The 27,093-nt window shown below is 39.7% G+C and overlaps 1 protein-coding gene across 4 annotated transcripts in view; it reads left to right on the forward strand.

Annotated features, from left to right (window-relative positions):
- Positions 1-27,093, forward strand: part of NELL2 (neural EGFL like 2) — a 288,103-nt gene that overhangs the window by 145,294 nt on the left and 115,716 nt on the right. For all 4 annotated transcript variants that reach the window (XM_074374993.1, XM_010964165.3, XM_010964166.3 and 1 more), the window contains one exon: positions 11,608-11,733. In XM_074374993.1, coding sequence (XP_074231094.1) covers positions 11,608-11,733 — 126 coding nt within the window. The remainder of the gene's footprint in view (positions 1-11,607; positions 11,734-27,093) is intronic.

The following is a 27,093-nucleotide window of genomic DNA, read 5'->3' on the forward strand; positions in this document are numbered from 1 at the left end:
ATTTGTTAAATTAGTTTTTAATACTTAAAAATACTAATCTGCCTCCTTGGAAAGAATGCTGTTCAACTTAATGATTTTTATTTATTTATTTGTTTATTTATTTATTCATTGGTTTTTCTTTGGGGGTAATTAGATTTATTTACATATTTTTTTTAGTGGAGGTACTGGGGATTTTTTTTTTTGAACTCAGGACCTTGTGCATGCTAAGCATGTGTTCTACCACTGTGCTATACCATCCCCCCAAACTTGATGAATTTTCAAATTCACCATGACAAGGCAGTCTTTCAAAAGAGCCTGTCTGTACATCAGTTGCAAGTAAGTTGGATTTATCAAAACAGCTACTAACTAGCTATGAATAAGCACAGACAAAAAGTGAAAAAATAGAGGGAGGCAGAACATAGCTCAGTGGTAGAGCACGTGCTTAGCACGCACGAGGTCCTGGGTTCAATCCCCAGTACCTCTGTTAAAAATAAATAAGTAAATAATAAATAAATCTAGTTACCTCCCCTCTCCACCGCCCCATAAAAAGTACGGAAGTAGAGACAGATGAATTCCCTGTGGCCAAAGAGATTAGGGAGACACTGTGGAGGAACTGGACTTCATCTGGGCCTTGAAGAGTGAATCCAAGTTAGACTGGCAGAGAAAAGTAAGCCAAGAGAAAGAGCAAGATGAGTTTTGGAGTTTTTCTGCTTAGAGGAGGCTTCTGTCCAGGTGTGTTAGTAAGTTAGCAAGGATGGAGACCGGATTGTGGAAGAACAGAGGGTTACATGGAGTGATTCTTCTCTGGATTTGCCAACCATGACTTACAGCAAACATTTGGGAAACTTCTCAACTTTGAACAGGTGTCTTGCCTGTGACTAGGTCGCAGGGTTATTGTGAGAATGAACATACAGTGCATATGAACATGCACTGTAAGACTCAAAGTGTTACAGAAATGGCAGATGGTAGGTCTACACAGCTGTATGTGGGTGGTTAGCAACCCTAGCTGGGTGCCCACCCCTGCTTGTGACTGTACTATGCATCCCAGCGCAGGTTCCTGGCACTCCTTACAAGGGTCATCTCAGACCTTCACCATGCCCTGCAGACCGTCGACTCGACTCATTCCCTCATCCTCAGCAGCTGTCCTCTTTACCAACCAAACAGAAAACAGAAACTGACTTCCTCGTCCTGCTGCTCTCACTACGTGAGCCCACATGCATCCACCCACCCTCTCCTCCTTCTCCCTGGTCTCAGTGAGATGGACACTCCCCCTCCTGGGAGTAGCAGGTCCCTCTCAGTACTGATCTCATGTCTCCCTGTCTTCAGAGGAAACCTGCTCCGTCCGTTATCCTCCTGAACTCAGTTTTCAGCTTCTGTCTGTCCCTTCCCATCAGCTTTTAAATATGCTTAAGTTTCTCCATCAACCCACCTCCTCTTTTAGCTTTTATGTTACTACCCTCCTTCTTTAGAGCCAGATTTCTTAAAGGTGTGATCAGTTTTCACTATCTTTTTTTCTCCATGTCAGATGCTCTCCTTAACCCACTTCAGTCGAGATTTTTCGTCCCACATCCCCTCCAGACTGCTCTCACCAAGGTCACAGATGACTTCTAGATTGTTAAGTCAGACGTCTTTCAGTCTGTCTCTTGCTTGACCTCTAGGCGGCAATTAACTCTATTGATCACTCCCTCCTTCAGACACCTATTTACCTTGCCTTCATGACAGCATGCTGTATTGATCAGGAGACAGAGTTGCAGACAACAGAATCCACACTGGCAGTGTAAGCAGAAGAGGAATATATTGAAGGATGTTGGGTGGATCACAGTATGTCTGGGAGGACAGCTCTGGATGATGCTAAGGGACAACACCTGTCACATCTGGGTACAAACCCCACTACCTCTGCCTCTTGACCTCAGCGCTACAACTCACATAAATACCACCACTTTTCACTGCTGACACCCAGGACTGTCCCATTCCCACCGCCCTGAGTGCCCAGTGCCTTCTGCACCCTGCCTGTTAGAAGATGTCACAGCCGTGCTGAGTCATGAGTTCTCTTCTGAACTGAAGTTTGGCATGAGTGTCCCTGAGGGGCAGTCCTAGGTTACAGGCCTATATTCTAGCCACCAAGTACACTGAAACTTTAGAGTTGTGACTTCTTTCTTGGGGAGATAGTTGCAGACTCCCCAGACACAGTGTGTTGAAAAGGTGATAACTACCACTATTTCAACATTCATCTACCTCCAGCAGCCTTCTAGTTCGGCTGCTACCACTCTGAGCAGTCTTTCTCAATCTCTTTTCTTTACTTGTCCCTTAAACGTTGATGTCCTGCAGGACTCTGTCTTAATTTCCTTCCTCCTCATTCTGCGCCCTCTCCCTGGGTGATGCTGTTTAACCCCGTGGCTTTAATTACTGTCTCTCTGCTTAGGACTTCCACATTTTGATCTCCAGCCTTGTCCTCTCTCCTGAGCCCTAGGCCCGCATAGCTAAGTGCCTCTTGGACATTTCTACTTGGATATGTCATAAGCTCCTCCAAAACAACATGTCTAACACCATACTCTGCTGTAACCCAAATGCGTTCCTCCAGTTCCCCACAGTGCACATCCACCTCGTCGTTGAGAAAGAAGATGTTTTCTTTGAGAGCTTCCCTCCCTCGTCTGCAGGTGTCCAGTCAGTTTACTTATTTATTTATTGAATCTGCCGCACTCTCTCCATATTCAACTAGAATAGACTGTCACAGACACAGGACCCCAAATACTAAGAGGGCTTCCTCCTAGCGTCCAGTTTTCTCTTCTCTAATCTATCCTCTACCTTGCCATTAAAAACATCTCGCTCAGCATCTCATGTTATCTCATCCCCCTGCATGACGCCCTTCGGAGGAAAAGCACACCCTCCCCCGTGCCTGTGCTTATGTGGGTCTAGAGTATCTCCAGAATGTCGCACCGGAGATCAGTAACCGTGCTTGTCCCGGGATTGGGAGTGGGAGAACTGAGTGGCTGAGGGCCAGACTTACTTTTATTGTGCGCTCTACTGTATCTTGTAGATTTTATACCTTGCACACATATGGCACATAAAACATTGATTTAAAAAACTTCAGCAGATCTCCACTGACCACAAGATAACATCAAACTCTTTCCCGTGGCCTGCAAGACACCACCAAACACCTGGCTGCTCACTTCATTAGCCACATGGAATGTTTTGCTGTTCTTTGAGTTCATAAAAATCTCTGACTTTCCAGCACTTGCATGTAATTCCTTTGTTTGAAATCTCCTTTTTGTCCCATCTCACGTGGCTAACGCTGCTTCTCCTTTAGTCCTCTGCTTAGATGTCACACCCACCCTGGAAGCTTTGCCTTGCCTCTAAGACTAGATTTGCAGCCCTCACTCTTTTTTTCCAGGTGGCACTATCCTTACCAAACTCTCATAACATTATTATCACTCTTACTACTATGATTATTATTTGTCTCTCTTCGCAGAAAAACCGTAAACTCTGCAAAGTCAGATACTAAATCTGTCTCGTTCAAGGCTATGCCATTGGTGTCCAAGTTCACACTTTGCACATAGGAAGAATTCAATAAATATTACCCACGTGAATAAACTACTCATGCTTTCGTTTCCTCTGCCCCTTAATATTCAAAATTATCTCACCTTTCCCCATAGGTATTATTTCATGATCCACACTCCACCCTGTCTCAAATTTTCCTACTGCTTGTCTCTCTCTGTCTGTCTTTCTCTCCTTGTGTCTCTGTCTCTGTCTGTCTGTCTGTCTGTCTGTCTGTCAGTCTGTCTCTATATATATTAGGAAAGCCAAAGCTAAGAATGATATATTCTGTTAAGAGTAGCAAGAAAACTCATGTTAACGCTGGAGTTTCCACTCTTCTTGAAGTATGTACGCTACAATTTACAATGAATGAATTTTTTAAAAAATGAATGAAAGAAATATGTGGCTACTATTTTGAGATGTCAGAAATCATATGTTTCAGTAGCATATGATAGATATAGTTTTTAATACGTACAAATTAATATTTGGTAAACAAACTCATTAATGCCACTGACTTTAAAACATGATTGCTGGCAGTCCCTTTAAATGTTAGCTTATTTGTAAATGGCATTTTAATTTATTCTCTACTGATTTTTCACTGAGCAGCCTACTTATACTTGCAAATTTTTTTATTTTTAAAAATACTTCTCTCTTCCCAAATGTTACTCTCAAATCTCTTTCCAGAATGACATTTCTCGGAACTTAGCCTTTTTCTCGGTTTGTGAATTAAGTCGCTGATCTCTTTGCCAAGCTTTCCAACCTGGTTTTTCACAGCTGGTGGGCTAAGACTTAGCAATAACCCACACCCATCTGTATTATTCTCCAGTATGTGGAGTTTTTGCCACTGAGATTTTTTTCAAGATTTTATTGGCTGAGCAAGAAGACATTAGTGTCCATTAATGTGCTAATATAATCCTTTTACAGGGCAAAATTGAGAATGCTATATAGCCTTCAAAATACATCATGTTTTAAAAAATGGTATCAGTAACAAGCCAGGCATAAGATGGGGATGGCTGCCTTGTGCGGCAGAAGCACATGGGAGAGGGGGCAGCATGCCCGAATGCCCACTGCCTCCAGGGTTAGTGTGGAGGCCAGGCTGTTGGCCAAAAGGAACATGAACTTGGGATCGGGGGGCTGGAGACAGAGTTCTCATGCTGATTGCCACTCTAACTGTGTAAACTTGTGTTAGAAGGATCTTCCAAAAACACAGAGCTGGTTCAATTAACCCTCTCCTAAAACCTTTACCATTTCGGGTAGGATGGAGTCCATGTTTTTAATGTGGCTCACGAAAGTTTCATAATCTGGTCCCTGTTGTCTGCTTCATTCATCTCTGGCATCCAAGAGACAAGAAGTGTTGCTCTGTCTCTTTAATTGTAAATGACTGGGGTTTGGTATGATTTCTCAAGTTCCTTCAGGTCTAAAAAGCCATGATTCTGAATAATTACAGTCGGCTTCAGCTTTCAGATAGGATAAAAGGGAATTTTTATAAATTTATAAACTCCTATTTCTAAAATGGATCAGTTTGGATTATCCTGCAGCAAGAGAAGCTGTTTAAGAGACGTAGTTTACTTCTGCGTTTTAAGTCTGATAGAGCATGTTTGTGTGTCCTACAGAATCCTAGAGAGTCAGATACTTCACTGCAATCATATAGATCATGTCCCCTTTGTTAGAGTGGTAAAGCACGAGGGCTTGTAACGACTTGGAAACCTCCCGCCTTTGTCTTTATAGATGATTCAGTTAAGGTCCAGCGAGATGAAATGCCTGTCAGGTTTATAACAGAGCCAAAGACTAGACTCCACGCTTCTGTATTCCCTCTGTTGTGTTCTCCCACCGCACAGGACTGTTTCACCAGTGTGGCTTATGTTCACTGTTCATACAAAGAGCCCACGTCTACGTGAACGCCTGGGCAGTATCCTGGGAAGACAAAGGATGCACTCTGCCAAATAGAGCTCCAGCTCAGGCCAGTGTGAAAGAGGTTACTTATCTTTCCTCCTTCCAGCTGAAAAGCCAAGAAAGGATTCATTGATTCATTCAGCAGATATTTAGAGAGAGCCAGTCATTGTTCTAGAACAAGGTCTCTACCCTCTTGACTCTTATATTCCAGTAGAAATAGACAACAGACATATGCACAAGGAACACAATAGGATACTTCAGACACTGGCAAGTAGTGTGGAGCTACTGGGGCAGAGAAGTTACTAGATCTAGTAACCACCCAAGACTCAGACGTAGAAATCTGTGAACATTCTCCTCACCTCTAGTGTACCTTTATTTTTTCCTTCATGGTTTTTTTTTTTTGGTTTTTTTTTTTTTTTTTGGCCTACTGTTTTTTTTTTTTTTTAATTGAAGTATCAGTTTCTGGTGTACAGCATAATGTCCAGGTCATGCATGTACATACATATATTCATTTTCATATTCTTTTTCATTAAAGATTATTACAGGATATTGAATATAGTTTCCTTGTGCTATACAGAAGAAATTTGTTTTTTTTTTTTTGAATCTATTTTTATATATAGTGATTAACATTTGTAAATCTCAAATACCCAAATTTATCCCTTCCCACCCCTTTCCCCGGTAACCGTAAGATTGTTTACTGTACCTTTATTAACCCCACAACTGCATCTTACCAACTCTTGTAAGATGTGTTTTTCTATGCTACTTCCCCACACCCCTCCTTTCAAATGCCTTAATGTCTTCCCATCACAGCAAAGAAGATACCTTTCTTACATTTGTTGAGCATTAAGTGCATTTGCATTGTGTCTCTTATCCCGTAATTGTATTTTCCCTGCACAGACTCCATTCGAATGGAATATTCTTTGTTCCTCAACATTTCATGTTTTTGCCGTGTAGGCTGCCTACCGCAGACTTGACTCTTTGTAGTACTGTTCTTTGAACGCCTCTATTTGACAGGAAATTCTATTCTGTGACAGTCCCCTCCAACTTTGTGCAAATCAGTTGCTTTAAGCCTACTTCTTCAACAGCCACCTCAAGTCCTGCCACACCATCACGTATTCTTTGGTTGCCTCAGTCCTTAGTTGTCAACCTTCCTTTTTTTTTTTCTCTCTTTTGGCACTTAGCATGTAGGACCTCATGTTGCTATTCCTGTGAGTATGTCCTGGTTTCTTAATTTCATTATCAGTTTATCATGTTGGTAGAGAGAAGAATTATAAAATTATTTATATTTTATATAAATATAAGGGGAATGTAAGTTCCCAAATGTGTTGTGCATTAATTGGTGCCCAGACACATATGTGTTAAAAAAAATTTGGTTGCTCCCTGTTTAATGCACATTGTGTATGTTTCTGTCATCTAGGATGCCTCACTTTGTAATATCATTTAAGTGTTATTTCTCCAGCTAGAATTTGTCTTTGTTGCCTTGTGCAGTAAATGGGCATGGTTCATTCCATTATAAACTTGTTGAATAAATAAATGAAGATTTTTAAAAACCAACTAGATATTTCAAAGCCTGCAGTTTGCTCATGTGCATTGTGAATTTTAAGGAGGGATATGGAGGAAGGATAGTAGTATAATGATAGGAGCATAGTAGTATAATCTACAAAAAAAGGTTGGACAGGCCCGTGTCCTCCCAACAATGGAGGATGTAAACCTAACAGTGTTAGAGATAGTATTTAGAAGGCCAACTTACCGTTTCACAAATTATCCCTTAGTTATAACTATTTGATCATGTAATACTCTCTTTTCAAGGAACCATGACTCTCTCATAGAGATATTACTCTCTAAGGTGGAGGCTTAAAATGTAGAAGGCACCTGGCTAGATGGTGATGATGATGATGGTGATGATAATGGTGATGATAATGGTGATGATAATGGTGATGGTGATGATAATGGTGATGATGATGATGATGATGATGATGATGATGTTACTATTTCCTGGATCATAAGTCCTCTTAAGGCAGGGTCTATTCTTCAACTCTCTTTGCACTAAATTTTGGAAAGGATGTTAAAAGCCACATGGGTCAGCAGTGCACCCTTTGCTTGACTCTCTACAGTATGTCCAGCCCATGTGTGAATACATCAATTTTGCTGGAAGCTACCTCCTGTGGCAGCTTTTCCAGCGTTGTGCTGTTCTCTCTGCTTAGTGGAGCCTTGTGTTGAAGCATGCTCTGTCCATGGTTCTGTCCGCCTGCGTTCTTTTTCTATCTCTTAGGGTCATCAATATGACTGAAAATCCAGTAAAGTGACTTGGACAGAGCAAACATTCAATAAATGTATACAGAATTGAACTGAATTGTAAGAATTTGACTCATTAAGTTTTCGAACTGGGGTTTGAAACGAAAATATACTCTGGACTAAGTTGGAACATATTTTCCAGCAGACTTTCACTTTTTGTGCTGTGAGTATAAGCACATGTGAATGGAAATCACATCCATGTAGCTCTGCACGTTTAGTATGTAAATGTGGCTCTTTGAGGCGCTCCTTTCTTGAAGATGGGTCATGAGAAATTTAAAAAGGCAGTTGGCAATTAGCTATACAGCATCGCACGATATGTTTTGGTGTTTTACTTCTTTTCCCCTCACAATACTGCTCTAGCAAATGGGCTCTACACTTTGTATCTTTTAGTCAGGAATCCTATATTTCTGTGTGACCCAAATCATTCAGGTTCCTAAAAGGTTTCACAATACATAAGTTCCTCATTTTTGCTTTACAACTCTATGTTGTGTTTTCTCTGACCATGTGGTAGCTTACAAGGGAAACATCTGTGAAAGGAAATTGGACAGGCCATTGTCCCCTCAGCAGCCTGGGACCTAACAGTGTTAGAGACAGTATTTACCTTTCACAAGGTACCCCTTAGTTATCTTACAAACGAAATTATCCAATAACTTGTGGCTGCAAATAGAGTCACATTAACAGAAATAACCGCAATCCAGTCTCTTCTCTCCGTCTCCTCCCACAGGAGTTTAGTATTCTCAAAGCTGCCGTCCTTTACGTGTTCTTGGGAGGAATCTGGGGCGCTGTACATGTACTTATGAGTTTGATTTGCCGTGTTTGTAGCTACTCCTGCTGGGGCGGGCGTCCTTCTGTGGAATACCGTTTGGAGAAAGGTACTCCAGTGACTTCCGTGTTTGATGTTTGCTCCAACTGGGACTCAGTTCTGCTCTAGTCATTGAAGCTACTTCCTTGACTCTACCAGGATCTTGTTTTGAGGAGATGTCACAGTGTACCCAATGTATTTGTTCTTTTCTCTGATACCCAAGGTATCTTCCCTGAGATACATTCAATATATTTGGCTCTTTCATCCCCAAAGGTAAATCTTTGTGCTTTTGTGCACATGGACTTCTTTGTGGCCATCCCTCCAAGCTCGCAGCTTAAGCCCAGGGGACTTCTGCGGTGGTTTTCGGTAACTTTGACTTCACTGCAGCCCCCTCTCAGAGGGGCAGGGTTAAAGTCCTTAGATCCAGCTGAGTGCATTAATAATCCCATATGATTCCTATTATGATCTTAAGACCCTGGAAGCAAATGAGTTTTCTTCATGTTCCCCAGGGTGCTTGTAGTTTGGTTTTTCAGGCTGTAATTGAATGTGATACTTTCCTTACAGACCAGTGCAAACATACAGAGGCAGCATGGTATCATGACAAGAGTATTGTACTAGAAGTCAGAAAATCTTAGAGTTGTTTTTAGATCTCCCTTGAACTAGCCTTGAAACATTTATTCATTCATTCTGTAGCATTTATTGACCCCATAATGTCTGAGACACCGTATAAGGTATTATGGATACAAACATGATTATATATTAAGTGGTTCTTTTTTTAAATTATAGCTGATTTACAATATTTCGTTAGTTTCAGGTATATAGCAAAGTGATGCAGTTTTATATGTGTGTGTGTGTGTGTGTATATATATACACACATACATATATTCAGATTATTTTCCATTGTAGGTAATTATAAGATACTGAACATATCTCCCTGTGCTATACAGTAAACCCTTGTTGCTTATCTACTTTATGTATAGTAATTTACATTTACGTATTGTCTGTGGTAGCCTTCATGCTACCAACAAGAGTTAAGTGGTTGCAACAGAGATCCTATGGCCCAAAGTCTATAATATTTACTATCTGGCTCTTTACTGAAAAATTTTGCTGACCCCTGCATTAGATTCATCCCAGAGAAGGTTTAAAAATAAAATTGTTCCACCACAGATAATTAAATCAGAATTTGGAGTGTGTAGTGGGGTTTTCAGAGTTGTCATAAAAACTGATATTTTTTGTTATTTTATTTTTTAATTTAATTTTATTATTATTATTTTAATTTTATCTTTTGTTGAAATGTAGCTGATTTAAAAAAAAACACGACGTTTTTTAAAAGCATCTCAGATAAATACAATGTGTAGCAAGAGTTAAGAAACACAAATAAATGACCCCTACCCTTGAAGAGTGTGTTTAGCTTATGGGAGAGAAGAATCATACAGAAATTAATACAGGTACAGATGGCTATATCTATAATGGAAACATTTACAACGTTCCAAGGGAGCACTGCATAGGGAACATTTTACTTCATTAGGGAAGTTTTCACAGAGAGACATTTAAACGGATTCTTGAAGGATGAATCAACAGGTAGACAGGATCTACTGGGAGTAGTGACAGGGAGAGAAATAGAGGGAACAGCATATGCAAACACACACAGGTATGGAAGAGCGTGGCCCATTCGAGGAATGGTCAGAAGCTGAGAGGAAGGAAGAGGGTGAGGTCCTAGAATATAAAGCCAGAAAAGTAAGCATCAGTTGGGAAAGGCTTTGCTGCTAAGACGTTTGTAGTTTACTGTGTTGACTCTGATTTAGAAGTTTAATGGACAATTGAGTTTCTCTAAACCTGTTTTTTTATCTGTAAAATAAGCAGTTGGCTCAGATGATTGCCAGAAGCCCTCTAGCTTTAAAATACTGCTTCCTGAAAGATTGTGTCAGTTTCTTCCTTTGATGCTCTCAGGACTGAGAACACAGTTGCGTTTATGTGAATGGTATGACTTTTGTAGTGTTGGGTCAGCTGACTATCTCCCGTAATTGATGTATTTCTTTTACTTTTTTTTAAAGCTATTGCTTTAATTTTATTCTTTTGTGGGGAAGGGTAATTAAGTTTATTTGTTTATTTAATGAATTGAACCCAGGACCTCATGCATGCTAGGCATGTGCTCTCCCACTGAGCTGTACCCTCCCCCGACCCATTTAATAGTACACACGAGGTCCATGCTGCTTTGTGGGTTCACCACAAGGATTTGAGAAAGCAGACTTCTGGAGGAGAAGTACCTTGCCTGGTCAATGCATTAAGGCCCTTAATAAAAAGTATTACATGATGATAAAATACCTGTAAAATACTTTATGATCCATGCAGAGAGGTGCTATAAAATGGGGACAGTTTTATTGTTAAAATTCACATTTTTCCCAATTAGTACTAGTGCTTATTATGGGTTAGCATTTGAAATTCTCTACACTCAAAGCTTAGGATGTGAATTACTATGGAAGTTCTCCTACATGGTATCTTATTTTGCCATTTTATAGCTTCTCATTTATATCAGGCTCAACACTGTAATTTAGATTCTCTCTGTTCAGACACTTACTGGGATAGCTGTATCTCTACTCATACATCTAATAAACTACATGTTATTGGTTTCATAACTTTAAGTGAAGTTTTTCAAGTTCTGGTGGATATTGAATATTATATTTACCTCTTGCAGGGTCTCCCCAAGTGTGCAGAATAGCCAGTGAATCAAAAATAGTATGTGGTAGGCTCAGTGATGGAAGCTTCCCAGACGCTAAGGCAACCCAATCTCTACTTTATGATTCATTTTATCAAACATACTCTCTAAGGTAGATGAATGGACTGAATATTTCCAAATATATCTTAAAATGATGCAAGTTGAAATATAAAGACAACTTTGAAACTCCTGTAAGAGCTGCTAGGAAAAATTGTCATGGTTTCTGTCATTTGAGCATCAAACGTTTCTATTAAAGGAGAGGTTTTGAATACTTTTTAAAAATGCTTTTCAATTAGTAACTATTGCCCTCTCCCCACCAAAGAAAATGACAGAGACACTCTGGAATATGGGCCAGTGTTGACCTCTTTGCCCTGCTGTTTCTTCACAGACATCGATGAGTGTGCCGAAGGGCGCCATTACTGCCGTGAGAACACGATGTGTGTCAACACCCCAGGCTCTTTCATGTGCATCTGCAAAACCGGATACATCCGAATTGATGATTATTCATGTACAGGTAAACAGTGGCTATTTATGAAATAAAATCTTTCTGTGCCTTAACTTTACTTTTAAAATTTTCTTTCACCTTCAATTTTTTGGAGAAGTATACCATAAGTACCTCCTTTTAACAAAACAAGTCATAAGCAAAAGCCTGTCTTCTTGATTGGGTAGTTAATTCTGACTCTGTTCTAAGAAAAGGAATACCTCCTTGCTCTGGATAAGTTTTATACTCCCTGTTAGAAAAGTAGAGAAAAGTGAAAGAACAAAATCAATATGATACTAATTTTATAATTAAATAGTATTTACATTCAAAACGTGTGTGAATTCTATGGCAAATCTGAGAAACAACCCCTAAATAGTATTTCCTTTGTATGACAGTGGACTTTTGAATACAGGAATAATGACATAAATAATGTGATGTTTTCAGAAATAGTCTTGGAGTGCTAGGAAATGGAAATATTAAAGAGAATAGAGCTTCTTTATACCTCTGAGAAGTGCAGTTGAGTAACTACATCAAAGAGGTTTTGCCATGTTTGTTATATGAAATATCACCCCTGTCAGTACCATCCAGGGTCCTGCTCAGGGATATCTTGAGTGTTAGTAGTGTCCTTTTTTTTTTTTTTTTAACATTTTTTTTATTGAGTTATAGTCATTTTACAATATTGTGTCAAATTCCAGTGTAGAGCACAATTTTTCAGTTATACATGAACGTACGTATATTCATTGTCACATTTTTTTCGCTGTGAGCTACCACAAGATCTTGTATATATTTCCCTGTGCTATGCAGTATAATCTTGTTTATCTATTCTACATTTTGAAATCCCAGTCTGTCCCTTCCCACCCTCCTCCCCCTTGACAACCACAAGTTTGTATTCTATGTCTATGAGTCTGTTTCTGTTTTGTATTTATGTTTTGTTTTGTTTTGTTTTGTTTAGATTCCACATATGAGTGATCTCATATGGTATTTTTCTTTCTCTTTCTGGCTTACTTCACTTAGAATGACATTCTCCAGAAACATCCATGTTGCTACAAATGGTGTTATGTTGTCAGTTTTTATGGCTGAATAGTATTCCATTGTATAAATATACCACATCTTCTTTATCCAGTCATCTGTTGATAGACATTTAGGCTGTTTCCATGTCTTGGCTATTGTAAATAGTGCTGCTATGAACATTGGGGTGCAGGTGTCATCCTGAAGTAGGGTTCCTTCTGGATACAAGCCCAGGAGCGGGATTCCTGGGTCATATGGTAAGTCTATTCCTAGTCTTCTGAGGAATCTCCATACTATTTTCCACAGTGGCTGCACCAAACTGCATTCCCACCAGCAGTGTAGGAAGGTTCCCTTTTCTCCACAGCCTCTCCAGCATTTGTCATTTGTGGACTTTTGAATGCTGACCATTCTGACTGGTGTGAGGTGATACCTCATTGTAGTTTTGATTTGCATTTCTCTGATAATTAGTGATATTGAGCATTTTTTCATGTGCCTATTGATCATTTGTATTTCTTCCTTGGAGAAGTGCTTGTTTAAGTCTTCTGCCCATTTTTGGACTGGGTTGTTTGTTTGTTTTATTATTAAGTCGTATGAGCTGCTTATATATTCTGGAGATCAAGCCTTTGTCAGTTTCATTTGCAAAAATTTTCTCCCATTCCATAGGTTGTCTTTTTGTTTCACTTATGGTTTCCTTTGCTGTGCAGAAGCTTGTAAGTTTCATTAAGTCCCATTTGTCTATTCTTGCTTTTATTTCTATTGCTTGGGTGGATTGCCCTAGGAGAGCATTTTTGAGATGTATGTCAGATAATATTTTGCCTATATTTTCTTCTAGGAGGTTTATTGTATATTGTCTTATGTTTAAGTGTTTGATACATTTTGAGTTTATTTTTGTGTATAGTGTAAGGGAGTGTTCTAGCTTCATTGTTTTACATGCTGCTGTCCAGTTTTCCCAACACCATTTGCTGAAGAGACTGTCTTTATTCCATTGTATATTCTTGCCTCATTTGTTGAAGATTAGTTGACCAAAAGTTTGTGGGTTCATTTCTGGGCTCTCTATTCTGTTCCATTGGTCCATATGTCTGTTTTTGTACCAATACCATGCTGTCTTGATGACTGTAGCTCTGTGGTATTGTCTGATGTCTGGGAGAGTTATTCCTCCAGCCTTTTTCTTTCTTTTCAGTAATGCTTTGGCAATTCTAGGTCTTTTGTGATTCCATGTACATTTTATTATGATTTGTTCTAGTTCTGTGAAATATGTCCTAGGTAATTTGATAGGGATTGCATTAAATCTGTAGATTGCCTTGGGCAGTGTGACCATTTTAACAATATTGATTCTTCCAATCCAAGAGCATGGAATATCTTTCCATTTTTTAAAGTCTTCTTTAATTTCCTTCATCAATGGTTTATAGTTTTCTGTGTATACTTCTTTCACCTCCTTGGTTAGATTTATTCCCAGATATTTTATTACTTTGGGTGCTACTTTAAAGAGGATTGTTTCTTTACTTTCTTTTTCTGTTGATTCATCCTTAGTGTAAAGAAATGCAAATGAGCGTTAGTAGTGTCTGAAGTTGGTCCTAAGATAAGACAGCCTACTCACTTCATAGTCTGTAGGTTTCGACCTATAGAATATGAAAGAAAATGGTGCCAGCAGGGTAGACTGCCGACTATGAGGTTTGAGAAAATGTGAGTGTGACATAAGACATTCTTTTGAATTTTTTTTAAATAGGAGAAACATAAACATACCATATTTTAGGAAAACAGTAGAATCATAAAACTGGAGAGCACTTAAGATGTTATTCTTGTTGTTTTTACTCTACCTCCAACTTTACAATTTTTATTAAATAGATATATAAACCATACTTAGAAGGTTCCAGGGAAAGAGACTCTGTAATACTTCCCAGTAAAAATATGAATCTATAAGTAATATATAATCTATATTATCTTATGCCTATGGATTAGTGTGTCCTCTTCTAAGTTTTCATGACAGTGACCATACTGTGAACTACAGATTTTCCTTGACTCAATGATGTGGGTGTGAAAATTTTGTAAGTTCAAAATGCATTAAATGCACCTAACCTACCAAACATCATAGCTTAGCCTAGCCTACCTTACACGTGCTCAGGACACTTACATTTGCCTACAGTTGGGAGAAATCAACTAACACAAAGCCTATTTTATAATAAAGTGTTGAACATCTCATGTAATTTATTGAGTACTGTACTGAAGGTGAAAAGCAGAATGGTTGTAAGTGTATCGGTTGTTCACGCTGGACTCGCTGCCACTGCCCAGCTCCATGAGAGAGCCTCCTACTATGTATCAGTAGCCTGCGAAAGATCACAATTCAGAATTTGAAGTGCATTTACTACTGAACGCAGATCACTTTTGCACCATCGTAAATTCAAAAAAACCGTAAGTTGAACCATCATAAGTGCGGACCATCTTTACCTGGTATCTTGTTCATTAGTTACAGCAAAGGGAAGGTCTTTTCTCTAAATTCAAGTGTAATATTTATATTCAGACAAAATGATGAAAATAAAATGTAGTGAGAATTGACTTCCCAGTCCATGGAGAATAACCAAAGATATTGCGAAGGCAGAAAATATAGTTAACGTGGAGTTGCCAATGGATTTACAAATTCTTGCTTTTTTTTGGTCAGTTCATCCTAAACATTTCCACATTATGGAAATAATTCTGCACTTTTTTCTTTAGAAAAGAATGTAATCACATTGAGTGGCAGAGTATCCCGAAGGAAGAATGCAGAGATATTTTTCAAGTGAAAAAAGGAATATAAAAGGGCAAGTCTTAATAAATACATGAAGAATGAAATAAATAGTTTGCTGTAATATTGGTAATATCAGTAAATCTGAGTTGCAATGTAATGGTTAACAAAACAAAACAAAAGAGCTATCTAAGATAAAACTGTTCAGAGAGTGATATTTCAGAATGTGCTCATTAAAAATAAGAGTGCTGGCAATTTTCAAGGTGTCTGCATATTCTTGGCATTAGAGACTTAAATAGCTTTGTACATTTTTATATTTGCTAGTCATTTTTTTGTTTTCTTACATTTTTAAAAAGTGTTAGAGACAAGTAAGTAAGAGTACAGGACACCTAACGTGGCCTGGTGTTAAGTGAGAAGTGTTTCTTCGGGGCAGGGTATTTTCAAGACATTGATTTCCATTCTGAGCCTATCTGTTGGCTGTAAATCCAAGGAAGAGTTCACCTGTCATCCCTGTAGAGCATCTCCTGTTTGGCTTTACCTCTCCCAGTGTATTTTCCTTCTAAATTAAGTCCCACAAATTACTGTTTGTTTTTGACAATTTAGGGAGAATTTCCCCTTAATATTTCAAAGTATCTAATGATAAAAATGAAGTGTCCCTTCATAGGAATTCCAAAACCATCTCAAGAAAAGCTGTTTAGGCCATGATTTTTTTGCCTACGGAGCCAGAGCCAGGAATTTCACGATCTGGCAAATGATGGAATGTATTTCCTTAATGTTGTACCAGCATTTCCAACTAGTACCACAATTTCTATACTCCCACTTAAAGAAGAGAGACTTCCTTGCCCTTAAATGTCCTATCTCTAATGAGTAGGTGTACAAATTTGAGAATTTACATCTACACATAAAAGTTGGATTTTCTTGGGAATATGAGTGGATTTGTTTTTGTAGTCCAGAGTCAGGTGCTCTTGGACAAAACCTCTTATGCTAGAACATGTAGGGTCAGCACATATTTAGGGTTCCTGTAAAGGATATGAATGTTTAAATTCTCCCTCTTTGAATCTTTCCCTCCACACTCTAACATAGCATCTCTACAGAAGGCTTGAAGAAATGACTCCTCTCTGATGAAGGTTTGCCTTATGGTTGAAGGCATCTAGGCTGCACCTTTTCAAGAGCTCCTTTAAAGCCAGGGTAGGACTTGATTTCTCTGACAAAGATTGGGGTTTGTTTTCTCTGAATTTTAGAAACAGATTGTCACATACTTGCAGAAGGAGGCCTTCCAGAATACATGTCAAGACACCACTGCAGAGCCATTCTCTGATATTTGTGGCTGAGCACTTGAAATTCTGAATTTGTTTTGCTTCTAGAGCCCTACCTCTCTTTCCAATTGAAGAGTGCCCTACCAGAACGTACCTGACACCATCTGTGCTGTACCCAGCAGACACTCAGACATGCTTACCCCACCTGCAAATTAATCACAGGCATTCTAATTTGAAGAAGAATCCAAGGCAGTACACATTACTTTATAGTCAAGAGCTTCGATCAGTAAAATAAGCCTTTTTTTTTTTTTTTTTTTTTTTTGCTTTTCTAACCCTGTAGCTCTGGAGTAGAAATTATGTATGCTACAGAGTAATCACCTTCCATAGTTGGTGGAATTACACAATGTCATTCTTTCAGTTTCAAATAGTTTGAGTTATAGTTTCCCCACGATCATAAAGTTTTAGAGATGGAGGAATTGTGAAAGCCAACCTAGTCCAATCTCCTAAGTCCCACAGACGAGGAAAGTGAGGTTCAGGGGCAGTAGTTGCCTCACCGGTGGTCATGGTTAGTGAGAAGCCAGAGGGGCCAGGAGAGAAGCCTCCTTACTCTTAGCTCTTGTATTATCCACCATGTGTTCAATCTGAAACCATATGAAAATAGGTAAGAGGAAAAGGTTCATGTTTTCTGGAGAAATGCATTATTCACTGTATAATGTTCAGTAATTAAACTGCCTTTGTGTAGATTGTTTCACTTCATTAACTTCAACTCCAAGAGGAATTTTTTCCCCCTATAGATCTTAGCATAATAAACCTAAATCAGAAATCAGTCGAAGAAATGGAAATCACCATTTTCTGGGCCTCTGACTCTATTATAGTTTCACTGGTGACTCGGTTGCATCGTTTGCATCGTTTGCGCAAATGACACAGCACTTTGAACTCCTCTACACTCCTTAATGTAATTTTCTTGCCAGTGAGGCTGGGTTTTTTTTTTCCTAGTTAGCACTTCATAATCTCTGCCCTTCTCACATCCTTCCCTGTGCTCGTAGAGGAAACTGTGGATGTACCTACTAGTAAAGAGAAAGGAAGGAAGGAAGGAAGGAAGGAAGGAAGGAAGGAAGGAAGGAAGGAAGGAAGGAAGGAAGGAAGGAAAGGAAGAAAAGAGGAAGGGGGAGGGGGGAGGGAGGAAAGGAGGAAAGAAAAGCAAAGGGAAGAATACAGGTTTGTTTTACATGAGCCAAGATATTAGAAGCCCATTCTTCCATCTCTCCAATTGCAAAAATAATTTAATTTTTATGCAGAACAAAGTTTCTTGATTATTTATCTGGACTAATGCCGTTCTTGGTTCACTCACATAAGTGTGTATTAAATTGGACAAATCTTTCTGAGTTCCTGGACCTCTCTTGTTGAAACTGGTCTTGTGAAATGGACAAAGAATAAAATATCTCTAGAAATAAAGATGGGACCAAGAGTTTTGGAATTATCAAAGGATGAAAATATTCTGAAGGAAAAGGCATTCATCTCAGATCTTCCTGATACATCTCTCTGCTTTGATTATTACAATTAAAACACGGAGTCCTCATTCTTTTTTGTTTTGATGAGCTTGTAATCATCTCACTGTTGTGTAGTTTTTTTAGAGTGGGAGCAGAATGGCAAGGGTGAGCCAAGGGATGGGAAAGGTCTTGCCCTACTTAAGGGAGAAAGAAAATCGATCTTTTAGGGCAGTGTTTGCCCAACAGGAATGATTTTGCCTTTGCACTTACTGTAGGTTCTTTGACAAAGTCTGGAGACATTTTTGGTCATCACAGCTGTGGGGAAAGGAGGTTGCCACTAGTATCTGTATGTAGAAGCCAGAGACACTGCTAAGCATCCTGTAATATTATTAGATGAGCTGTCTTCTTGAGGAAATGTCTTATTTTTCTGCTGGGAGTTTTGCTCAGGTTACTTTCCAACTGAGTCATTCATCTTTCTCCTACACAGGGCGTCCCGTATAAGACAGCCCTTCATAACAAAGAGTTTTATGACCCAAATGTCAGTAGTGCCAGGGTGGAGAAATTAGGGCTCCCCAGTCAAAACTGTAGGTGTACACTTTCTCTTTAACTTTCCCTTTTCCTCTCCAAGTTTCTATTAGGCCTTGTAGAGTCATTTTTTCACTTTTTAGGGTACCCAGTGTCCTTTTATTGGCCTTTTGGCCACAAAAAGGACCTCTTCTCAGTAAAACCCACTCTCCCCCAAGTTCTTTCCTCTCCTTTCTCTGATCAAAAAATCTGTTCTTAGCTTGACTTAGGGGAATGATTCCCCAACGGTGAAACTGTAGGCCTCACCCAGGTGGCAGAGGGGATTTCTGAGGGCCCTCAAAGCCCCTCGAATTACACTTTCCTGATGCTTTCCCGGTATGTTTTCCACCGACCTGGACTGCTTCTGTCATTCTAGAGCTGCTAACGCTGGCTGTGGTCCATGTCACATAGCACAGAAGGTCCATAAAGTCTCCAAGCACAAGAAGTCCTAATGGATACTTGATCTTTGTTGTTAAATGAAGAGCCTCCCCTGGTGTTCCCCAAGGCCTTTCACTTCTTAAAGTACTTAATTTTTATAGCATTGAGTACTCGTAATGCTTACATTTTATGATCTCATTGTAGTTACTTCTTTTTCTCTAACATGGTCAATACTGATTTTTTTTTTTTTAAATCATCACTACCATCCTATTTGTCAGGTTTTATTACTGTTGGTTTTCCAGCATTTTCAAGAATTTTGGATGCTATTGACATGCACAGAAGGTCACAGAGGATTTACTACTGGGCAGCTGAAGTGAAGATTTTAAGTCAGTTCTAAGCCATGCGTGCCTCTTCCTCAAACAGGCTGTCTTGTGTGTGTATATTTCTTTCAAATTTCTTATCAATCAATGCTAGGAAAGGTCATTTGCTTAAAGTGCTGAAAGAGATGATATTTTGGAAAGGCATCATAACATTATTCTTTTTCATTCTGCTGTCTTCCCAAAAGAACTGAAATTGAAGCTAGTAATTTGTTGTATGGATGGGCAACGACTTTATTATCAACTGTTTAAAAATAGCTCTCGGATTTATCAAAATCACAAGTACGGAAGAAGGTGTACTTTATTGTGTGTGTACCGTGATAATTACTGGTATATACATAGTAAAGGAAATAGAAATATTGTGGACAATCGCAGAGAGGATAGGGGGCCAGGAGGAGCACAATCAGAGGGGACAGAGGGAGGTCAAGAACAGGAACTGAAAATATGCGTGTCAGCTCTCGAAAAAAGTGCTAAATAAACAAGTCCATTTTAGTTGTGAAGGGCCTTAACTCTATTTTTAGTAAAATGCCCAGCACGAATCTTGAATAAATGTTAGCTACTATCATTGTTGTTGTTGCTGTTATGATTAGGCAAACTATCCTCTTGCGGAATGTCTTATTTCCTTAGGACACTTTTAGTTGGGCCCTTTTCTCTGGCTATTTTTCATTTGAGTTATTTTTATTATTATTATAAATCGAGAGCTTTGCTGGAGCAATGGAGTCAATGTGTTTTTTATTTATTCAGCTGTACTTATTATGTACCTGTGAATAGGGGCTTAAAAAAAGGAAAGAAACCTGAGTATAACCGAACAGTACTTTCTCTGGAAGTTAGGAGGATTTGTTGCACTTCCTGCGATCAGGGAGGTTCCTCCTACTGTTGTTGGGAGTGAGTGTTAAGTGGGGTTACCCTGGGGCTAGGGGTCTGTATCCAGGCCCTCCTGTGGATGCTAATCTGCCCAGAGTAGAGACTCTGACCTCAACAGTGTGTGAGTCTGGTCAGTCCCAGCCTGGCTGCTTCTATGTGAATTTCTTTTCTAAAGAATCACAATCAGCAGACAGTCCTACCATCTGGCCACTAGTTGCCATGACTATTGGGAAAGACTTTTGCATTTTTATGAGCAACTGCTCCCAATTTTCTTCTCCCGGAATCGGCATTACAAAATATGATCCAGTTGTGGTATATTTCATAAAACATGAAAAATCAGATTTTAGTTTTTACAGTGTGAAATATGGCCCCTGATGCTAAAAGCTGCCTCATTCATCTCCTGTAGTTCACTGTCTATTATTACACTGTATAGTTATTAGCTGAGTAACTTGAAAATATAAACATGATCACAAAAGCAAATTAAAATACCAAGCCTCGGGTTTCAAAGAATTAATAATGAAAAGCTATTTTTAAACAAACATAATAGGGAAAACCTCTCTAAAAGAATGTGTCCTGTGGTTACCAGGAAGGGTTAATGTTTAGAAAACTTCAGGCTGCTTCTCGAAAACTTGCAGGGAACAGAAGTGAGATGTGTCTGCTCAGCTAGTGAGGAGGCCAAGGCAATGTGCTTATCTCTCTTCTGAAACACATATGTGCACGCATACAATTAGCAGTCAGCTCAAAATGGAACAGGCTCAAAGGCTCTGGGAGCCGAATTGCCTTTTTCAAGATGAAAAGCTTGGAAAAGAGTCTGTGCTATTAGAGTCTGTCAGTGAGTGGGGGGGAGCACACCAGCCCTGATGGAGCGGTTCCCAGGCTTGTCGGAGCCTTTGTGCAGCATCTCAGTGCAGCCTTCGTATCCACGTATAACCTCCAGCCCGGCCGTGGTTTGATCGTCACCTGCGCATTGAGATGATGGGAGCACCCTCATTAGCCAGCCCCACCTGCTCTGACTTGGTTGATAAACCCTGATTCACCTTTGTCCCCAATGGAGTATTATTTGAGTTTATAATATTATGAGATTTTTTTTGTGTGTGAAAAGCACAGAGCTGAAAACTCACATAGGGGAATAAAAAGATTATACATGCCAGGAGTGTGATAATAGTGGTGTCTTAGCAACAGACACCTGTGGAGGACAGGCTTACTGAAGTTGAAGTTGAACAAATGCCTTTCATTTCCTTCCTTGATGGTTGGCTTTGACATGTCAGCCGGAATGAAGGTTTAACCTTCTTTGTGCCTCTTCACTGTTCGATTGCTCCATGGCACAGAGTTCATCTTCTGGTTCTGCTGCAGATCTCATCTTGCAGTGGCTGGGTAGCTTCCTGGTGACATCGCCCTGTCTTGGTGTTCTCCTTTCCTCCCCACTCCAAGGTATCTCTGCAGTGTCACATTCAGATCATGGGTTTGGGCTCTGAGGGTGAGTTTCTTCTCTCAGATCTGGAGCTTTGTCTCTCCTGTGTTCTGCTGGGGCATAGCACTCACTGACTGTTTGGATAGTGTTTTCACTAGTCTATCTGTTGCCACCTCTTTTAGTGATTGTACTTTCTTTAGATAACTTCTGATACCACAGAAGAGGCTTTCTTTCACTTAAACCAAGTTCTTTAATCAGAGGGACTAATGTTGTATTAGTTGACTAATGTTGTATTAGTTAGCTGCTGCTGCATAACAAATACTGCCCCTCTTCCCCCATTTAGCAGCTTAAAGCAACACATATTTATTGTCTCACAGTGTCTGTGGGTCAGGTATCTGGGCATAGAAGAGCTGTATCCTCTGCTTCAGGGTCTCTCATAAGTTCATAATCAAGCTATCTTCCAGGGCTAGGGAAGGATTTTTTCCCAAGCTTACTTTTGTGGTTGTTGGCCTATTCAGTTCCTCACTGGCTATTGACTATTGATTGCCCTCAGCTCCTTACTGTGTGGGACTTTCCAACATGGTAGCCAGTAAGAAAGAGAGCCTGCCAGCAGGATAGAATCACCATCTTTTGTAACCTAACCACAGGAATGGAATTCTGAACCTTTGCTGTAGGACATTGGCTAGAAGCAAATCGCTTAGGTCCAGCCCATTCTAAAAGAAGGGGCCTATATACCAAGGCATGTATATCAAGAGGTGGAGATCACTGGGGACCGTCTTAAAGGCTGCCTGCTATAGACATTGAATATTACAAATAGTTAACTAACCTGCTTCAGCTAAAAACTGATAAAGAGCAGGTTGAAGAATAAGAGTAATGAGAGAGTAGTGAAAATGTAGAAGAACTGTGTGTGACCGATGGTGAAAATCTCATGAAATGTCCCACATTTCTCTCACTCTTCTTTACACCGGAGCTTTGATCTGGGTGCACAGTAAGGTCATCGTCCAATTTAATAGCGGGAGAGAGTGTAAATGAATCGTTACTGTGGTACATTCTGTAACAAAGCGATGTGCAGAGAGCTGTGGAAAGCCCAGAAGAGGCAGTGAGTAATCTGCTTTAAGTCCAGTTTGGGGCAGGCATCACTAAGTGATATTTAAATTGAAGTTTTTAAGGACAAACAGGCATTTCAAGAGAGGAAGAAGTGAGAGAAGGCATTTCAGGAGGAAGGAAGAGTAGGGAAAAAATACAGGCTCTTGTATAATAGCAAGTTTACTGGGAATGGAATCGTGAGAGATAAAGCCAGAAAACGCTGTGGAAATTCTAAGACACATTTTTTGGTTTCTAAAACATTTGACTCAGTCTGTGCACCATCTAATTGAGATGTGCATGTAGAAGAGTCAATGCTTTATTTTGTTTTTGTTTTATGTTCTTTTTCTTTTTTTGTGGAAAAGTTGTTTATTAAATTGATGATATGTCTAACCATCAGTGCAGAATCAAGGTGGTGCGATATTTCATTGCAAAGAAGGCAGAGTGCTTTATCGGTATTCTTGGACCTCCATGAAAGTATATTTGCAGTGTGTTCTAATCAGAACTGATTTAACATTTTTTCTGGAGCAAAATCATAACCTTTAAGTCACTACCTGAGGCATTTTTTTAACAATAGATTTGCCCATCCATGTCCATTAAATGTTAGAAAATGCCACAACAAACAACAACAAAAAGACGGGAAATGGGTAAGAGTTCCATAGAGCTTCTCTCTTTAGTTGGCCCAAATCGTAACTCTTTTGTGGCATTTCAGTTTGCGGATACTAGCTCCTTCAGGCTTCTTGGATTTGAGTCTTTGTTCTGCCGTCTACTAGATGTGATCTTGAGTGATTTACCTAACCCCATAATACACTATTATTATTAGCTAACATTGTTGAACTGTCCAAAACTATATTTAAAAATGATTCTCAGTTCCCATCTCTTTTTTAAAACTATTTTCTCATGTTAATTTACATGCTGTGTTAGTTTCAAGTGTACAGCAAAGTGATTCAGTTACATATATATATTCTTTTTAAGATTATATATATGTATTATTTTCCAGATTCTTTTCCATTATAGTCATTAGAAGATAATAAATATGCAGTAGGTCCTTGTTGTTTGTTTGTTCCACCCATGGCAGTTTGCATCTGCCACTCCCAAACTCCTAATTTATCCCTCCTCTCCCCCATCTCTTTTCTAATTGTTGAAGAAGAACAATTCAATTCCAGTAATTCTGGAGCAAGTCTGGTGTTTGTGGGGAGAGTTAGAGAGATAGTCTATTCAGTAGAAGGGGGACCCAGTTCATATTATGCCCAAATTCCTCATTTAAATGATTGAGTTGCTTTTTTTTTTTTCATATTTGGTTTTAGTGTAAAAGTTAAGGGTGCTCATTACTTTAAAAACATTTTCCTAGTCAGCTTGTGTCTGATGGACACAAACACATAAACACATAAAACTACGCAGAAACAGACTATACATTTTACCCAAACACAGGGAATCAGGTGATGATGTAGTACACTTCTCATTTGCCTACTTTTTAAAAAAGATTCTGAACTTCATAATATGAAGAAAGTTGGCAGACAGTCATTTTGAAAGCACTATTTTAAAAATGCATTTGTAGACTTAGTTGTTGGGAGATTGGTGGTACCATAGCTCTTTGGAATGGAATGCAGGGTTGTTGAGAATGACCTTTTAATTCACGAAGGCTCCATGCCAACGGGACTATATCTGAGCCACAAATTAGTGACCAAAATTGGCTTTCAGGAGCGATATATTTGGCTTTGGGGACATTTTAATGATTCAACATTGAAACAGTCAAAAGATTTCATTATGAAAATCTGGATTTCCAGATTGCTGTCCATTCATTCTGGATCTGCCTCAGTGCAACTCAGTTATCAAATCCAGCTAATGGTAGCAGTCCCCTTGGGAGAAGACAGTCTCCCCAGCTCGTCACAAGTCCTCATCTCCCAGCCACTGAGATCCAGCAGTTTCAGTAAGAAACTGATGTTTGAATACTGGATTCCTTTAGCCGGTCTGCTTTATCCATTTCCTTTATCTGTCTGACTCATGAATTAGGGTATTTTTAGTTTGCAACCCATGATTTATAGTATTAAAGTGATCATAAATATGGTCATCTTAAGCCATGGAGATTTTAATATAGAAATAATGTCAAAGGTTTGGCTTTTTTATGAGTCATGTTCCTACTAAATCCATAAGTCACGTTGAAATAAACCTCGGAAGAACCATCAGACGCTTCACTAAATTTTGAATTCATCTGTACTGGTTTTCCTTGCAAAATTAAATAATCTTAAAATAGTAATGTCACAAGCAGGATATACATGCCATTACAGTGTAGTGTCAGAGAGTTGGCCAACATTTAAAACTCCTAAAATTTTAGTTCATTGCAACGTTTGTACAGAAGACATTGTTTAGAACCAAAAAACATAAAATTTCTCAATAAACCGGAAAAGGTCCATGGAAGTGAAACTTGTGAATACTGGCTGTTGTTTTGTTTTCTAATGGCCAGTCTATTCTTTGATAGATGTGATATCTTTGAAAAGGAGGTAGCAGCCAATGGCTTGTAAGGAGATTACATCGATGTAATTATCTAAGCGAACATACCACGTAGCTTCAGTTTGCAGGATTTCACTGTTAGTTAATTGGTGAAAGAGGCTCCCTTCCCCTATGCAAGTACTCTGCTCGAGGAATGGGGCCAGGAGCTGCTGGCTTTAGCGTGGTTGATGTTAATGATGCTTTTGATTTTGTTTGGCTTCTCTTTATACACATAACCATTAGTGATGTTACCCCTCTGTTAGCAGTGAAGCTCTCCACGGTCTGTGCAGAATCTGACTAGTCCAGTGATAAACCACTGAGAGGGCGGAGGAGCAAAGAGCCCTGTGTGGCTGCCCACCAACTGTCCGTGTGACCCACAGGCAGCTCTCAGGCTTTCTGAATCTCAGCTTCCTGTCAGCCAACAGGGGGAAAATATGATGTATTTGTATGTGGTCAAGACTCTTAGTTGCAAGTAATAGGAACAACTCTGGCTGTCTTAACCTTAAAGGGATTTCCTGGGAAAGTGTAAGTGGCTCAGAGAACACATATAAAGCTTGAAGAACAGTCTGGAAACTGTGCAGAGACCAGGGCATTTCTGGAAGCTTTGAAGCCCTAACAGTTTTCTGAGGATGGGGCGATTTTAAGTTGTTGTCACCCCTGCTGCTGGGGCCACTGCTGGATGCTGTGTGGGGACACACAAGCACAGAAAATAAAAAAGAAGTGTCCCTTTGCTTTCCAGCCACCGACTCGGCATTCAGAATTCCTGGGCAGAAGCGTGTAGTTGTTCTGGTTTGTGTCACATGGCTGTGTATCGGCCAACTGGCAGGAGGTTGGCTGGGGCGGAAGTGTCTCGCCACTTTCCATAGTGGGAGGGGTGCTCTGCCCCCCTCTGGGACTCACACAGTAGGTGATGTTTTCAGAATAGACGAGCAGCTGAGATACTGGATAGGCAGAAAGGAAGAAAAGTGGGGGCAGGGGTGGAGAGTAAGAGACACACAGAGAGAGAGAGAGACAGAGAGAGAGAAACCTCTATTGTCCTTACTTAATCAGGACTCATACATGCTAAGCATACGCTCTACCACTGAACTATATCTCGCCCTACCCCTGGAAGTACCTGACTGACAATCACCTGAGACTTCAGCATTTCAATTCAAAGCATATTTGACTCTGCAAGGCTTCAACAGAGAGCCTGCTCCAAAGCCTTCCAGCAGGAGAAGGCTTCAATGTTCCCAACATGTGTCAGTCTCAGAGTCTAGCCCTGTAAGCCTCCCCATCGTCTGCTTCTGCCCACCTCTCCCGCATGGTGGGTTTGCATCCAAATGCAGTGACCCATGCAGCCGACTCTCCTGCTCCCTCCCAATCTCAGCCAAGAAAACCGAACAGCTAAAATGCCAGAAACCAGGAGCAAGCAGCCTCTGTCCCCTCCCCTGCAAACCCCACAATGCACTGCACAGTAATGGGGCAACCAACTAAAAATCATGTTTCTTGTTAACATCATAACATTGGTATCTTTGTCTTACTCAGTTAGATTTTTAGACCCCACTTATCCCGTGATGGCAGTTTTTATTATACCATTCTCCAGGAATGTCTTTGCTGATGTGGTTTTTACTGGCCCATACCGCTTTCTTTCCCTTTTTTTAAATTGAAATGCTACTCATCTTCCATGGCTCAGTAAACATGGGCTCACCTGTATGAAGTTATTTCGAGTCTTCTCATTAAAAAGTGTGAGTTAATTTAGTAGCTAATGGCATAA

Source organism: Camelus bactrianus, chromosome 12 (genome assembly GCF_048773025.1).
Source record: "Camelus bactrianus isolate YW-2024 breed Bactrian camel chromosome 12, ASM4877302v1, whole genome shotgun sequence".
Lineage (NCBI taxonomy): Eukaryota > Metazoa > Chordata > Mammalia > Artiodactyla > Camelidae > Camelus > Camelus bactrianus.